At 38.5% G+C, this 16,103-nt stretch overlaps 2 protein-coding genes across 2 annotated transcripts; both read right to left on the bottom strand.

The window, feature by feature from the left end:
* Positions 1-829: 829 nt before the first annotated feature.
* Positions 830-2,657, bottom strand: cskmt (citrate synthase lysine methyltransferase). The gene is made up of 2 exons (XM_033983730.2): positions 2,517-2,657; positions 830-1,523 (listed from the first exon to the last, which is right to left on the bottom strand). Exons 1-2 carry the CDS (start codon positions 2,590-2,592, stop codon positions 838-840), a joined length of 762 nt encoding a protein of 253 aa, XP_033839621.1. The 5' UTR covers positions 2,593-2,657; the 3' UTR covers positions 830-837.
* A 645-nt stretch (positions 2,658-3,302) lies between these two features.
* Positions 3,303-15,346, bottom strand: LOC117386458 (ubiquitin thioesterase OTUB1-like). Its single transcript, XM_033983816.2, has 7 exons — positions 15,248-15,346; positions 13,316-13,377; positions 7,280-7,375; positions 7,080-7,198; positions 5,791-5,875; positions 4,612-4,806; positions 3,303-3,825 (listed from the first exon to the last, which is right to left on the bottom strand). Exons 1-7 carry the CDS (start codon positions 15,288-15,290, stop codon positions 3,628-3,630), a joined length of 798 nt encoding a protein of 265 aa, XP_033839707.1. The 5' UTR covers positions 15,291-15,346; the 3' UTR covers positions 3,303-3,627.
* Positions 15,347-16,103: the final 757 nt, after the last annotated feature.

Here is a 16,103-nt window from a genome sequence, read left to right as displayed (position 1 = left end):
AATGTAGTGTAGTAGAAAGTAGATACCTGCTCCCAAATGTAGTGAAATAAAAGTTAAAAGTATCCAATTTAAAATATACTTAAGTAAAGTGCAGATACCTAAAAATTTTGCTTAATTGTAATACTATACTAAATTTACTTTGTTACCTTCCACCACTGGATAATGTTTGTTGTAAATATTTATCATAGTTTCATATCAGTTAATGGGAATTTGTGGGAAAAAGTAAAGAAAAGTAGAAAAATACGAGAAGTAGAGAAGTAGTTCTAAAACAGAACCTTCATAAAGACACTGAAACAACAATTTACTGGAACAATTTAGTAATTTACCTCCCAGCAAAAGCGCTGGGAGTTTAAACCTTATTTAATAAAATAAATGTGCTGTCACCTAGTTTTATTAGTCTAACCATAACTTTTGCACAATTTAAACAAGCTTTGGCCCATGTTAACATTATGGTTGCTAGGTAACAGTTATAGAATTACATCTACTTATATCATATCAGCTGTCCACGTCCAACCAGAATTAAAATGATAAACTTCTGCAAAATAATAATAAAAAACCAAACAAAAAAATAGACTCTTTAGCTAGGCTTGGTCAGGACAAACTTAGCTGGAGGACTTTGTCTGTTGTGTCTTCATTAGAATACAGGCTATTGAGTATATTTTATAAGTATTTTAAAATAGAAATGATTGCATTAATGGTAGTAGCAACAGTAATATTTTTTATAGTTGGAGCAGGCAGTTCAATAAATTCTATTATGTGTAAGTGTTTTTAGCTTCAATCCATCCCCAAAATATAAATGATACTCAATACACTCATACACCATCATGTATTTATTTGTTATGAATGCAGAGTTGGCGACACTTGATAACAAAAGTACACGACTCCTCTTAACTCCCCTACTTCTTGTATGACTACATTACGAATAACCCCTTCTCTTTTGTGTTTTTGCATTTCCGTTTCCAACCACAGCAATCTGGCATCAGGATCTTCATCGGAGAACTGCAACAGCGTCCCGGAATTTCGCAAAACTTTCATGCACTGGTTTAGCATTAGCCTAGCCTTACCTTTCCCTTCTTTAGACCTCAACAATGCATCTGTAGTACCTTTGTCCACTATCAAATCAATGCTGTTGGGACTATAGTGGCTGAGTACTTGTGTGCAATCCATTTCGACAAATCTAAGCAAAGAAGACACATTGTTAGCTTGAATCGGTTTGCTTCTAATGTTTTCTTGCATTAATTTTACAGCAATAGGGGAGATGTCAGCGCATGTAATTTGGACAGGTGTAGTGGAGTGTTTATAAATGCAAGGGCCAAGTGCAGAGGTGCCACAGCCAATATCCAGTATTTGAAAAACATGATCTGGGTCAGGTTTATGTTGAAGTAATAAGGTTAGAATGATGTGGCGAACAGCGTCAAAGCCAAAGAACCACTCAAAGTTCTTGAAAGTAGGAGTCCGGCTGCTGTTCTCAGTGTAGAAGCGGTCCCAGGTTGATTTCTTGTCCATGTTTTCGATAAGTTCGGCTGTGGGCAAAAAACAGGATTACAATTTATAGTACTTTTATGTCAGTTTTCATAACTGTAGTGAATAGTTAATTGTGATGTTTATTCTCACAAAGATCATGACATAAAATCCTGCTATCGTGACATTGCTACATGAGTAAAAGGTTTGGTTACAGCGAGCAAATTTTGTGACAAAACTTTATGTTGACAATTTAAAATGCAAAGCATTGAAGCTGGCAACCCAAATGAGAGAGACATGCAAGGCTCCTTCTGCTTAGTAATTGGAGAATCATCTTGAGAACCAAAACACAATGTTTAAGAAATTTCAAATAAAAATGTTAAATGTCCTTCACATCCTTTAACTTCAAATTATAAATCAGATGTTTTATCCTAAGAATGGCCTGCTTGAGTAGTAGTTTTCCCTAAATAGTCACATAATTTGCTTTTAAACAAATCCTAAGAACCCACACCTGCTTCTTAACTTGCTTGTAGTTCAAATAATGTGTATTGTTTAACATTAGTCATGAGTCAATGAGATGAGTTTTTGGCTGTTTTGCCTCCTGAAAATGGAATCTGTTTCAAGGACACGCAAATCTAGATACTTTGGTGCTACCAATGCAATCTGATAATCTTGTGACAAACATTTATACTCACCCCTGCACATGTTTTTAATGTTTCAAATGGATTTATGTACTCGTTTGTTTTTTATTATTATTTTTCTGTATTTGTAGAGGAACAGACTCTGCTTTTCATGGGCGCCCTGTTCAAATAAAGTTAAATATAAAAAAAATGCACTTTACTTCATAAGATGTGGCTATTTAAATTGCAGATGGCTACTTTTTTTTTATTATTATTGCACATAATCGATTCACTCCAAGATCATTTAATTTAGTTGTCATAAGGATTTTTGTGTTGGCAGACTTGTGAATATAATACTGCTCAAAGATCTCACATGGACTAGCTTAGCATTTAACCTGCCTATTAGCTCAGAGTAGTTTATTCATTTGCACGTACTTGTTAGAGACGAGTGTTTCCGAGCACAGCATGCACGTATTGTTCTCGCAGATAAGGATTTTAAAATGCAAATCATCTTGATCTAAGTTACTCTGAGCTGAAATGTTTGCAGTGTCCTCCAGCGTGGATGTTAGAGCTACTTTCTTCCTTTCTTCTTCTTTTGTTGATCACTATCTGTATCCGTACAAAACAGTAAACCACCGCCATCTTCTGGCTAGTCCCTAATGCAACCATCAACCTGGGTCAGAAGTACAGCATCAGCAACAACATTCTCGACTTTCTTTCTAGCTCTATTTATTACTTTGCATATAATTTTGTATGGCATTAAACTTATTAATCCTGCATGCACTAAGTTGTAAAATACTGTGTTACTCAAAAATACCTTCAACAATTATGCCTGTGAGCAGGGTCACCTTTCCACTGATCTGACCTGTAATTTGGCCTAGTGACGTGATTTTACCTGCTTGCATCAATGGAAAAGTTAAATGTCAAAGTGTGGAACATTCCAGTCAAAGCATTGCCGTATCCATGGAGACAACTAGGTAGTGGAAGCTTCACCACAAAAGTTACATAATGCACCTTTTAATCAGTAATCTTAAAGCTATATAAGTAATATCTCTATTAACGTGCAGTAAATCAAGCAAGTACTTTTTATTTCTATCAATGCCTTGCCTTCAGGCCTCTTATGACACGATAGTGTGTAATATTACATTAAGTAACATTACATCCATTTGGGCATAAGGTCAATGCCTGACTTATTGCCTGTGTGAACAATACACAAGAGCATTAAGATGTAAATCCCTTTAATAAAACTCAATGAATCGCAGTGTAACAAAGGAATAGAATCCAACATAAGCAAGTAGATACATTTACAACCACAAAAGAAAAAAAAAAACTGTACAACTCGAAATGCTTGGAGTCACTATTTTTAAGAATTTCTTTTTTGATGTGAGGGGCGGGAGGTGTAGAGGAGCCATGAAATGTAATCTTTTTTATCAATTTCACTTTTTTATTTGAGTAACTAAATTGACATATGCTTATTTTTTTTTCCAATCGCAGCTGATCAAGTTGAGTCATTTTGGAGAAAGGCTATGGGAGGCGGGGGTGTATGTTATTTGTAGAGGATGTCGTAATGGCCGGGCCGGTAGAGGAGGAAGATGCGCGGGTCTCCTCCTTCAGGGAAGATGTGGTGATTGACAGTCCCTCCCTCTCCTCTGTCCATGTACTCCACCAGGATGGCCACGTCCAAGGCCTCGGCTAAGGCGATGATGTGAATGTGGTCGCTCTCTCTGGACATGGGTTCCACCTCCTGGTCAAAAAGATACACATGTGAGAGATGCAGCTAGGTATGGCACAATCTCAAAGTTTAGCAATTGGTTATGATTGACATCATGTAATTTTGAAACTTTAATTTATTTGACATAATAGCCAATTAAAAAAATAATAATAATAATAAAAAAATTAAAAATGTTTTACATTAATGTTTACTTTTTTGGAAAGTAGTTTGAAATAACAAGATAATGTAAATTATAATTTGCCAATGTAAATTAACATTTCATTTGACAAATTATAAGAAATAAATCATCAGTCATCAATAATTTTTTTTTTATGATCAATTTATTTTGTAAACTTGTACTCCCAATTTGTGGTCAGGTTTTTTATAGAGGTGTTTAATGTAAACATAACCAGATAATGTCATTTTGCATTAAATATATATATATTTTTAAAAAACTTTTTATTTTTGACATCTATGGGGAAAAAAGTTTTATTCTTGTACTGTTTGTTACAAAAAATACAGTTGTATTGTTATGCTATTTAATAACATATGATATGGCTTCTACAACATAACAATGATTCAAAAATATTTTGTTTTCTGCTGTCAGAACTGTTGGACATCTGTAGATGGCTTGCAGGTATCAGCCCAAACATGTCAACAAGGTTAATACATCTCCTAATGTATTGCCTCAAAAAAGAACTTAAGTTGATAACGTAACAATAATTTGTATGCAGTGACATTTCATAAGATGTGATTACTAACCAATCATTATTTCTTAGTAAAAGTCAAAATGTACAATTGATCAACTGATTGACAGACCTGCTGACAGAACTCTTTAACGGAGCGGACTCCTTCTATGAAGTGCTGGAAGAAGCCATGTTTCCTCTGGAGGTACCCAGAGGTGAGCAGCCGCAGGTACACCACCACATAATCTGACACGTTCTGGTCATTAAAGGAGTTCCACAGATCTTGAAGGCTCTGCTGCTTCTCACACACCTCGATCAGGTCCATGAACTGGGGGACACATGAGAGGAAGATTCAATGATCAGTGTTCAATATCTTATTTTTACTGTAAATTAAAGATCCACTATAAAAGGTGGGAGATATGCAAAAATAAAATAATAGTCTATAAAGATGACCTCAAAAAGATACAGAAGCTTCTAGTATAATTTCCAAACAAGGGTATAATATAATATTTCTGCATTTTTAGTTCATTTAATGGTCCATTTACATTTTGTGCTAAAATTGAACTTCAACCAAGACATTCAGGGGCACATTTATGATGGATTGTTAAAATATTGTCTGAATATTGCTATAGAGAAATTAATTGTCACCCTCAACGCACACAAAGTAGCACACAAAGTAGCACACAAAGTAGCACACAAAGTAGCACACAAAGTAGCACACAAAGTAGCACACAAAGTACCCCCGCTCCCCCACAACCTCAAGAGTGTTATATGCCTATCTGAGTAAAAATAAATAAAACTGCACAACAGAAATGCCTACATTAACATAGTATGACAGTATGCTGTCAATGCCATTTATTTATTAATTTAATTGTAATTTTTCTCAGACTAACTATTTTTCATTGGTTTGAGCAACCACTGGCACAACACAGAGCCTCAGCAAATACACAAGCCTTTCTGAGTGCTCCTCTCCCACTGTCTCTCCTCCCCTCCTCTACTGCGACAGTGCGCGGGTCAATCTCCTGTCTGCTATGGGACTGCAGAAACTGAACCTTTGTGAAAAACATGCAGTGAATGAGGCAGACTCGTGTTATTTATGTGGATCACTTTTACCGCCGTGGGCCCACGTAACGCTGTGTTCATATTTCACATTTACCACTAGAAGCAATTCGGATCAAACGCAGAAGGAATCCTAAATTCACAGACAACATGTTCAGATAGACTACTAGTAAGCTTTATGACATAGCTTACTAGTAGTCTAGTACCTCCATCAGAAAATTTACATAGTGCACCCTTACAAAGTTCAACTCACAGTGTTGTGGAAGTCTTCAATAGTGAATTCTGTGAAGCCCCCATCAACCAGATCTTGTTTACTTTTAGCTGCTACTGCTTTAAATCTGAAAGAAGAAAAAGTGTAACAACATGAAAAGAAAATATACAGCATAATATATAATATGGGGCAGTTGGGTAGAATACTTGTTCAAATCCTACCTTATTTCCCCTCACCATCTACACTTTTGAAGTTACATTTGGAGTGATTTGTGCATATTTGAGCAATCCTTAAATCGCTTATTTTCAAGGCATCAGATTGCTGACCAACTCCCGTTTTCAAAGCCACCAGCATATGCCCAATGCTCAGAACTTATTTCGTTCTCTAATTTTATGGGTGCCGTAGACTATAACTATAAAGCAGACACAAGCACAATATGTCTTTCTTAAAAAATACATGTAAGCATTTGATGCATGTAAAAGGACTGAGGAAGCCAATCATGAATAAATATCTGGAGAAAACATGAAACTAAGAAAAATAATAGCAGGTATTTTTATCTGGTACTTCATTTGCACAATGTTAAAAGGGGCATCACCCACTTCTCTTCATGGAGATATCAGGGCTTATACAGGTTTAACCCTATAGCGTCGAAGGCTATCGTCGCCGATAGAGCGCGAATGCAGACTTTCCAGCAGCGTAACTCCGCAACCAGTCGTGCTCTCAAGTAAATTCAAACGGCGTCTCAAAGCGGAGGCACAGGGCTATTTAAATATTTTTCCATAAATTACGGTAATCTGCCTCTGTTGCTCCGCAAAGGTGACGAATGAGAGCGCGGGTGCTGCGGGGATTTTCCCAGTCATTTATTCGATGCGTAAAAGAAAAAATATGGATGGATGTGTAAAATAGAAGTAGATGTGTGAAAAAATGCAGTAAATTCTGATACTTCCTTTAATATGATTTTTATGGCTAACCAAAATATAAAAGTCTAGGTGACCTATACTGGCCCATAGTGTGCTCAGTCCTTAAAGGGTTAATGCTTTTTAATTACTTTAATGCCACAGTTCTGTATTTTTAGTGCCATTAACAAACGTGGGAAAAAAGACATTTATGCTTTTATCAGAGTTACAGTTTTGTAACCATTCTGATAGTAGAATGACTATAGACAATTGACCTGTCATGTGCCCCCTACTGCGACATACTTCAAGATAATGTCTGTTGACTCTGAACACATTATAATATAGCTAATAATTGGAATATTTGTAATTATATCAAAGCATGGCCATCACTTTTAAAGCTTTTAGGCAGGCCTCAGTCAGTAGATGAGCACTTACTTCTGTAGCTCTTTACTGTCTTCCAGCAGCGACTCGAGATGTGCGAACCCAAAGGCTCTGTAGAAACAGTTCCCATCTGGCCGTGTTTTCCGAATGTGCATGTATTTTTTATAGAGGTCCTGGGGACAGAGCACAGAGGTGTGGGTGATGAGATAAGATAGCCCTTGGTTAGTGTAGCTGAAATGGGAGCTGGGGTGTACCTTGATCTTGAGCTGATAGACCTTATCTTCGGAGTACTCCCTCATCAGCACCGACAGCTCCTGCCGCTCAGACACTAAAGGGTTACTGTTGGCTATCTGAAAAACACAAGGAAATTATGAATACCTAATACTTAGCAATAATAATACAAACACAATTCAAGCAATTTCTTTTAGGCTTAAGAGGCAACTGTTTTTGTGATTTAAACAACAGAAAGTTAGAAAATCAACAATTGAGACATTGGTCAACAGGAGACAAGCAGATTAACCAACAGAAAACAAGCAAATGGATAACTGCCCCAGAACATCCCATGTCCTTAGACTCTCCTTCTCAGCAGGTAAAACCTACCAAAAGAAAACTTAAAAAAAAAAAAAAAAAAAAAAAAAAAAAAAGATATAGAGAAACCTTGAAGAGAACCACTGTGAAGGAGAGATCCATGGGCAGGCTGCAGATGTGTCCAGGACTAATGCGTATTGATTTGCAGATCAAATTTGAGTCTGTAGGGTCAGTCAGTCACAATAATTACTATATGGACTTATCATACAATATATGAAAGCTGGAACAATACATTTGGGGGCTCAATATTTATCCTGTGTATAGTTTCTTTGCAAAATGGGGAGATTTTTGCCATTTTTAAGTAATAGGGTAGGTTTTGAGTTGTAGAGGGTTGAATAGATAACCTCTTTGGTTAATTACTGGTTCATTGTGTTATTTATTGATCACAGCTCATTCCTCCTAATGATAATGTCCATTAAAAAATGTCTTCACTGGGATTTTCCTGCTTTATTTTAACTGTGTCAGTGGCATAAAGTTCTTTCAATATTATCGTTTATCGCAATATTTCTCTGTAGTGATATATCGTGCTTCAAAATTTGTTATCGTGACAGGCCTATGTAGGGCCAGAATACACTCAAGACTAGGGACAGGGGGGGCTTATCCAGGGTAGCAAAGGAATGGGCAACAGTGATTCATTATTGGGTTATTGATTTTTAAATTGGTTATTGGGAATTCTATCATAATAAAGTCATATTTTTGCCATTGATCAGAAATGTGCAAAACATACTGATAAATCTCTATTATTGTAGATCTTCAAAAATTACATTTGGCATCAACACGCTGCAGACAATCCTCTACTTTTATGATTGAGGTTGTAGGCATGTGTTGGACTAAATCAAGACTTAACAACTTTCAGGTTCACCATACCAGGCACTCGCGGAGATGATCAAGAACAACATTAAAAGTTTATTAAACTTTGCTCATACAGCTTTTTATCTAGTAACTAGGAGAAGGAGTATTCTGCTTGCTAAGAACTGCATTAAAATGCTGTTTATAATAGACCCTTTGCTCGATCTAATAACAAAAAAGGTCACTGCTTTGACTTGAATGTTCCACAGTATTGCATTTATCCCATTACAGGTGAGTAATTGCAAAAATGCATTTTTTTTCTATTAGCAAGCACACTCTTTATAGGTCTGACCTGAAACTTGGCCTAGTAGCATACTCCCATTTCTCTTCATGGAGATAGTTAACTGCCATACCGGGGCTTATGCAGATTTAATGCTATTTAATGCTTTTTTATTACTTTTTAATGTCACAGTTCAGTATTTTTTAGTGCCATTAACAAATACAGAAAGAAAGACATTTAAGCTTTTATCCTGTCAAAGTTACAGTTTTGTAAGCACTCTATTAGTAGAATGACCTATAGACAATTATTATAATGCAAAACATTGGTGGAATTGGGCTCAAAAACACCCAAATACTTTTTCTAATAGGCAAAGCTATAATGACCCTGAGTGACTATAATGTTGTTGGGATATACACAAATACTGTGACACACTTGAAGATAATGTCTGTTAACTCTGAACACATTATGTTATAGCTAATAGTTAGAAAATTTGTAATTATATCAAAGCATGTGCATCATTTTTAAAGCTTTTGGGCTTTAAATAACCTGTTCACCTCACCTGTTCACCTCACCTGTTCACCTCACCTGTTCACCTCACCTGTTCACCTCACCTGTTCACCTCACCTGTTCACCTCACCTGTTCACCTCACCTGTTCACCTCACCTGTTCACCTCACCTGCCTGACTCAGAGCATACCTCCCCAGTTCGGAAACTAGGAATATTTTTGGCACAAATGGAGATATTTTTAATGTTTTTAATGTTGCTTGAAATTAAACTTAATGGTTTTTAGCCCTTCATGAAGAGAAAAAGAACAAGGCCAGTTACGTCGCCCGGACTGGTGTTACCGGGGCCCCACCCTGGAGCCAGGCCTGGGGTGGGTGCTCGGCAGCCCGAAGGAACGCCGTGGGGCCGTCCTCCTGTGGACCCACCACCTGCGGGAGGAGCCATGCGGGGCGGGTGCAGAGAGATCCGGGCGGCAGTCGAAGGCGGGGACCTCGACAACCGGATCTCCGGACATGGAGACTAGCTCTGGTGACATGGAATGTCACCTCGCTGGGGGGGAAGGAGCCTGAGCTTGTGCGGGAGGTTGAGCATTACCGGCTAGATATAGTCGGCCTCACCTCCACGCACAGCTTGGGCTCTGGAACCCAACTTGGAACCCATTTCTCTGGCGTTGCCCGCGGGGAGCGGCGGCGAGCTGGTGTGGGCTTGCTCAGCCCCAACATGCAGCTCAGCCGCTGCATGTTGGGGTTCACTCCGGTGAACGAGAGGGTCGCGTCCCTGCGCCTTCGGGTCAGGGACAGGTCTCTCACTGTTGTGTCGGCCTACGGGCCAAACAATGTCTTGGCTGACACGTCTCTGCAACATCGCGTGGCGGTCGGGGACAGTACCTGTGGAATGGCAGACCGGGGTGGTGGTCCCTCTGTATAAGAAGGGGGACCGGAGGGTGTGTTCCAATTATAGGGGAATCACACTTCTCAGCCTTCCCGGTAAGGTCTATTCCAGGGTACTGGAGAGGAGAATCCGACCGATAGTCGAACCTCGGATTCAGGAAGAGCAGTGTGGTTTTCATCCTGGTCGTGGAACACTGGACCAGCTCTATACTCTCCATCGGGTCCTCATGGGAGTATGCCCAACCAGTTCACATGTGTTTTGTGGATCTGGAGAAGGCATTCGACCGTGTCCCTCGTGGTGTCCTTTGGGGGGGTGCTCTCGGAGTATGGGGTCCGGGGCTCTTTGCTAAGGGCTGTCCGGTCCCTGTATGACCGGAGCAGGAGCGGTGTTCGCATTGCCGGCAGTAAGTCAGACCTGTTCCCGGTGCATGTTGGACTCCGCCAGGGCTGCCCTTTGTCACCGGTTCTGTTCATTATATTTATGGACAGAATTTCTAGGCGCAGCCAGGGGCCGGAGGGGGTCTGGTTTGGGAACCACAGGATTTCATCTCTGCTGTTTGCAGATGATGTTGTCCTGATGGCTTCTTCGAGCCAGGACCTGCAACAGGCACTGGGGCGGTTTGCAGCCGAGTGTGAAGCAGCTGGGATGAGAATCAGCTCCTCCAAATCCGAGGCCATGGTTCTCGACCGGAAAAAGGTGGTTTGCCCTCTCCGGGTGGGTGGTGAGTCTCTGCCCCAAGTGGAGGAGTTCAAGTATCTCGGGGTCTTGTTCACGACTGAGGGAAGGATGGAGCGGGAGATTGACAGGCGGATCGGTGCAGCGTCTGCAGTGATGCGGTCGCTGTATCTGTCCGTTGTGGTGAAGAAGGAGCTGAGCCCAAAGGCAAAGCTCTCGATTTACCGGTCAATCTACGTTCCTACCCTCACCTATGGTCATGAGCTCTGGGTAATGACCGAAAGGACAAGGTCGCGGATACAAGCGGCTGAAATGGGCTTCCTCCGCAGAGTGGCTGGGCGCACCCTTAGGGATAGGGTGAGGAGCTCGGTCACACGGGAGGAGCTCGGAGTAGAGCCGCTGCTCCTACACGTTGAGAGGAACCAATTGAGGTGGCTCGGGCATCTGCTCAGGATGCCTCCTGGACGCCTCCCTAGGGAGGTGTTCTGGGCATGTCCCACCGGGAGGAGTCCCCAGGGAAGACCCAGGACACGCTGGAGGGACTATGTCTCTCGGCTGGCCTGGGAACGCCTTGGGGTCCCACCGGAGGAGCTGGAGGACGTGTCCGGGGTGAGGGAAGTCTGGGAGTCCCTGCTTAGACTGCTGCCCCCGCGACCCGGCCCCGGATAAGCGGAAGAAAATGGATGGATGGATGGTTTTTAATGCTTTTTAAGGCCTTCATTTCAGCAAAATCCATTAATTACTTTTTAATAATAATAATAATAATACTTTTTAATGTCTCACAAAAACACTGCATACTGTGGATCATTCTAAACAATGCAATAGAATCTCCATGGAAACAAGCAGTTGGCAGACCCTTCCCCTGTAAACTCACATAGTGCACCTTTAAGATCCATATTAAACTTGACAAAATTTGATGTTGTTGTAATAGTAGTAGTGGTATTAATATCAGGTTTAGCAGTACTTTCTGACCAAGAGAAATACCCAAGACCAGACATGGGCAAACTACGGTCCAGGGACCACACATAGCCCTTTGGGCTTATTAATCCGGCCTGCTGAACGTGACCAAACTATAGTAAAATAGGTAAGGGTAAACCTCGTTCAAAGTTTTTTTGCTGTGTTTATTTAACTGAAATTTAATAAATTTATTATTACTTTAATTAGTGCATTTGGAAAACAATTTGTACAATGAGCCTTGCATATTCATATTCAATTCAATTCATTTATTTTTGTAACGCCCAAAATCACAACAACAGTTGTCTTGAAGGGCGTTAATGTTTTGGTTGATGGGGGAAACCGGAGTACCCGGAGGAAACCCATCCAGACAGGGGGAGTAACATGCAAAACTCCACACAGAAAGGCCTGGGCGACCCGGGGATCAAACCAAACCTTCTTGCTGTGAAGCATGAGTGTTGCCACTCAGCTACCGTGCTGCCTACACACAAAAATATTCATGCTTTGCTACATGTTACAGGCCAAATCTATATAATATATTTTTTTATATATATGTGCATATGTATATGTGCATATGTATATGTGCATATGTATATGTGCATATGTATATATGTATATATGCATATATATATATATATATATATATATATATATATATATATATATATATATATATATATATATATATACACATACATATATATACACACATACATATATATATATACATATACATATATACACACACACACATATATATACATACACACACACACATATATGTATACATACACACACAGTGAGGCAATTAAGTATTTGGACACCCTGTGATTTTGCAAGTTCTCCCACTTAGAAATCATGGAGGGGTTTGAAATGTTCATCTTAGGTGCATGTCCACTGTGAGAGACATAATAATCTGTAAATCATTGTATGATTTTTTAAAATAATTTATTTGTAAATACTTAAAAAATACTTATTTGCAGCACTAACATACAAATAAATTATAAAAAAAAATCATACAATGTGATTTCCAGATTTTTTTTTAAAATTATGTCTATCACAGTGGACATGCACCTAAGATCAAAATTTCAGACCCCTCCATGATTTCTAAGTGGGAGAACTTGCAAAATCACAGGGTGTTCAAATACTTATTTGCCTCACTGTGCACTGTGTGTGTGTGTGTGTATGTATATGTGTGTGTGTATATATATATATATATATATATACACACATATGCATAAATACATACACGCACGCACGCACATACATACATACATGGATACATACATATACCCAGGCCCGGCCCCTCTCTCAAATTTTAGAACCCATTGTGGCCCATGTGTCAAAAGTCTGCCCAAGTCTGTAGAAGGCACAGTAGCCGTTTGGTTGCCTGGGAGGCATTTACAGAGAGAGAGACAAACAGAAAGACAGACAGAAGGATATGCAAAGTCTTTCCTGCACATTTGATTTGAAAGTAAATTGCGTAATAGCTTCAACTGTAAACTAGCTATTCCTGTTGTCCCAGACAGAAAGCTATCACACATCAATGTTTTGGTTTAGAGTAATAGTGTTTTGTTTTTTTTGTTTTTTTATAAGAAGGCCAACTTACTTCCTGCTGAATTCTGTCCTGTTGAGCTATTATAGCTTCGTCATATGCAAGGCAATTGACTCCTGCAAGACAGAGACATAGATGTTATTTTCCAAACCTAAATGACAAGCATTGAACCACTGACAACCATGAAACATTGATTAAGCCAAATGTAGTGAAAGCAATGGAGCAAGTTGGCAACAAATCTAACTGAAGTGACCCGATTTTCCAGACAGCACGAGCCAGTTAGCATATGCCCAAGAAAATGGGTCATGTTGTTGTCATTCAAGATAACTTCAAAATTACTAAACAAACAATATCACAATTGTCAACAGAAAGTAGGCCACATAAATACAAGATAATATTTGAGGAATATTCCAGATAAATGCTTACGGCACTTGAAATAAAAATAGCTTATCATCTGGTTATGAACTTGGAGTTTCTCACTATTGTCCCCTACTGTTGAATAAACCCATAACACTTTCCCAAGGGTGTATGACAGATTTCCATGTTGTTCTAATTATGACTTAGTTTAGTGGGATAGTGCTTGTGATAAATATTTATCAGAGTTTTACATCAATTAAGTGGCAGTTTGTGGAAAATAAAAGTTAAAGTACAAAAATACAGCAAGTAGCAAGGTGTTCTAAAACAGAATACCTCTACCTATATCATCAACACAGGAATTTCCATCCAAAATGCAGGAACAATTTACACACAAGGAAGTTTTGGGGTTTTTTTCTGACAGATTAAACATTAACTTTGCAAAATAAATGTGTCATCTATTTTTATTTGTCTTATCATAACTATTGTGTAATTTTGACATTTTTAGCCCTAGATAACATTGCTGCCCATGTCCAATCAGAAACTTAAATAATAAACTTTGCCAGAATTAAAAACCTAGACAAAACTAGGCAACAATTTTAGTAAAATCTTAAATATTAATATTTAAGATTTTACTAAATATTAATATTATAATAACTATGTTTTTTGTGAAAAAGTAGTCTATGACTAGTTGTCATATGCAATTTAGGTAATGATATACTAGTTTATATTTAGAGGTTTGTATTAAGTTTAAATATAGATTTTCTTATATTTATTTCACACATGAACAAACAATAAAACATCTTCAGAAAATTGATATGGACCAACCAGAAAAACAAAAAAACAACAACAACAACAAAAAAAAAAACCCAAAACAAAACATTTGCCTTTTGTGTCTTTCCTTCAAAACTAGAAATCACTGAGGAACATATAACCATTTTTAGATACGCCAACAAAAGAATGCAGGATACAGATCAACCAATTTGTGCTAATGTTTCTATATAAAACTGGAGTAAACTTAACTTGTTGTCATGCTTTTTCTTTACAAAACAAAAGGATGAGATTGCTTACAGCTGGCACCATATATGTTGGTGAATATAGAATGCATTTCTGATTATGACAATCCAAAGTCATTTAACAATAGATTATTTAAAGTGTCCTATTTTGTATTTTAGGGTTAAAAAAACAAAACAAAAAAGCAACAACAATACGGTAAAGTGACTTGTCGACTAAACTTGCTAAATTTTACTCCATACTGCTGAACTTTGCTAACCCTCCAGTAAGAAAACAAACAAAATTTGGCTATGAAAATTATGGTACGCATTTAACTTGTCCGTATCTGGTTTTGAGATAGTGCAAAGACATTAATCATCTCTTAAATGTATAAACCTACGACTGTCACCTGCTGTTTTCATTTTAATAACCTCACTGACGTTGTTTCCCTTTGTGTAGCCCTGTTTGCTAACGAGCACTAGCCAAAATGCAGCTGCCTAATCGGTGCATGTCAAGGTTTAAAACTATATAAAACGGGATTCGGGGTATTTCTGAACCAAGGGCATGGATGACTGAACAAATGCATGGGGAAAATGGGATTAAATGATGAGTAGATTGTGCGAGAACAGTTTGTCTCACCTTCCATCTCCCCCTGTGATGATTCTTGCTGCTCCTCCGCCATCTTAGCTTGCCAGATCTGTTTCCTCCAACCTCACGTCATTCGTTACATACTTCCTGTCCAAAATAAAAACAATATTTTCTAACTGCAATTGTTCATAATTTAATTAAGATACTTCTTTCTTTAATTCATTTAATATACTGCTTAATCTGGTGTTGTTTTGTGTTAGTTTTGTGATTATTGTGATAAGCTCATTATTGCTGCCCCACAGTGTAAACAAAGATTTTTCCCTGTTGTGCTATACTTTATATTTTCCTTTCTGTTCTCATTGAAAATAACTCCTTGAATTTACCCAAAGATTTACCCAGAAATTGCCCAAAACCACTTGATTTAGGCTATTTGGCACAGCAGGTGGGATTTGAAGGAATATTAAAAATGCATCCATTCAATTTGGGTATTGGTATTGGTATTTTTTTTTAACTTTTGGTAAAATCCTCATTATCTAAACCCCAGCATCTGTAGCCAATCATTATGCTAGTGCAGCCTCTGCAGCTCAGCGAGTGAAATCTGGAGGTTCTGAGCTTTCACATTTCAAACATGTCTAAATACTTGGAATGATGAAAAGTTGAATGTCCTATACCTGCAGGTTAAGGAATTAGCAACCCAGGTTCAATTCTGATTGTAATTTCTCTTTTAAATCAGTAAAAGCAGCAGCATATATTTTATGTTTTTAAATGTTTTCTGCAGTTTGCAGATGATGTTGTCCTGATGGCTTCATCGGGCCAGGACCTGCAGCAGGCACTGGGGTGGAGTATTAAGTGCCTGGGATGAGAATCAGCTCCTCCAAATCTGAGGCCATGGTTCACGACCAAAGAA

The sequence above is a fragment of the Periophthalmus magnuspinnatus genome, chromosome 18 (assembly GCF_009829125.3).
Source record: "Periophthalmus magnuspinnatus isolate fPerMag1 chromosome 18, fPerMag1.2.pri, whole genome shotgun sequence".
Classification (NCBI taxonomy): Eukaryota; Metazoa; Chordata; class Actinopteri; order Gobiiformes; family Gobiidae; genus Periophthalmus; species Periophthalmus magnuspinnatus.
The sequence above is the reverse complement of the archived record's forward strand: the minus strand, read 5'-3'. Positions and strand labels throughout refer to the sequence as shown.

Excerpts from the sequence above, each read along its gene's own strand:
- cskmt (XM_033983730.2), bottom strand. The coding sequence starts at position 2,592 with ATGATTTGCATTTTAAAATCCTTATCTGCGAGAACAATACGTGCATGC. Across the intron at positions 1,524-2,516 it reads GAAACACTCGTCTCTAACAA|CCGAACTTATCGAAAACATG; the intron begins GTACGTGCAAAT and ends TTTTGCCCACAG.
- LOC117386458 (XM_033983816.2), bottom strand. The coding sequence starts at position 15,290 with ATGGCGGAGGAGCAGCAAGAATCATCACAGGGGGAGATGGAAG. Across the intron at positions 7,376-13,315 it reads AGGACAGAATTCAGCAGGAA|ATAGCCAACAGTAACCCTTT; the intron begins GTAAGTTGGCCT and ends TGTGTTTTTCAG. Across the intron at positions 5,876-7,079 it reads GACAGTAAAGAGCTACAGAA|ATTTAAAGCAGTAGCAGCTA; the intron begins GTAAGTGCTCAT and ends TTCTTCTTTCAG.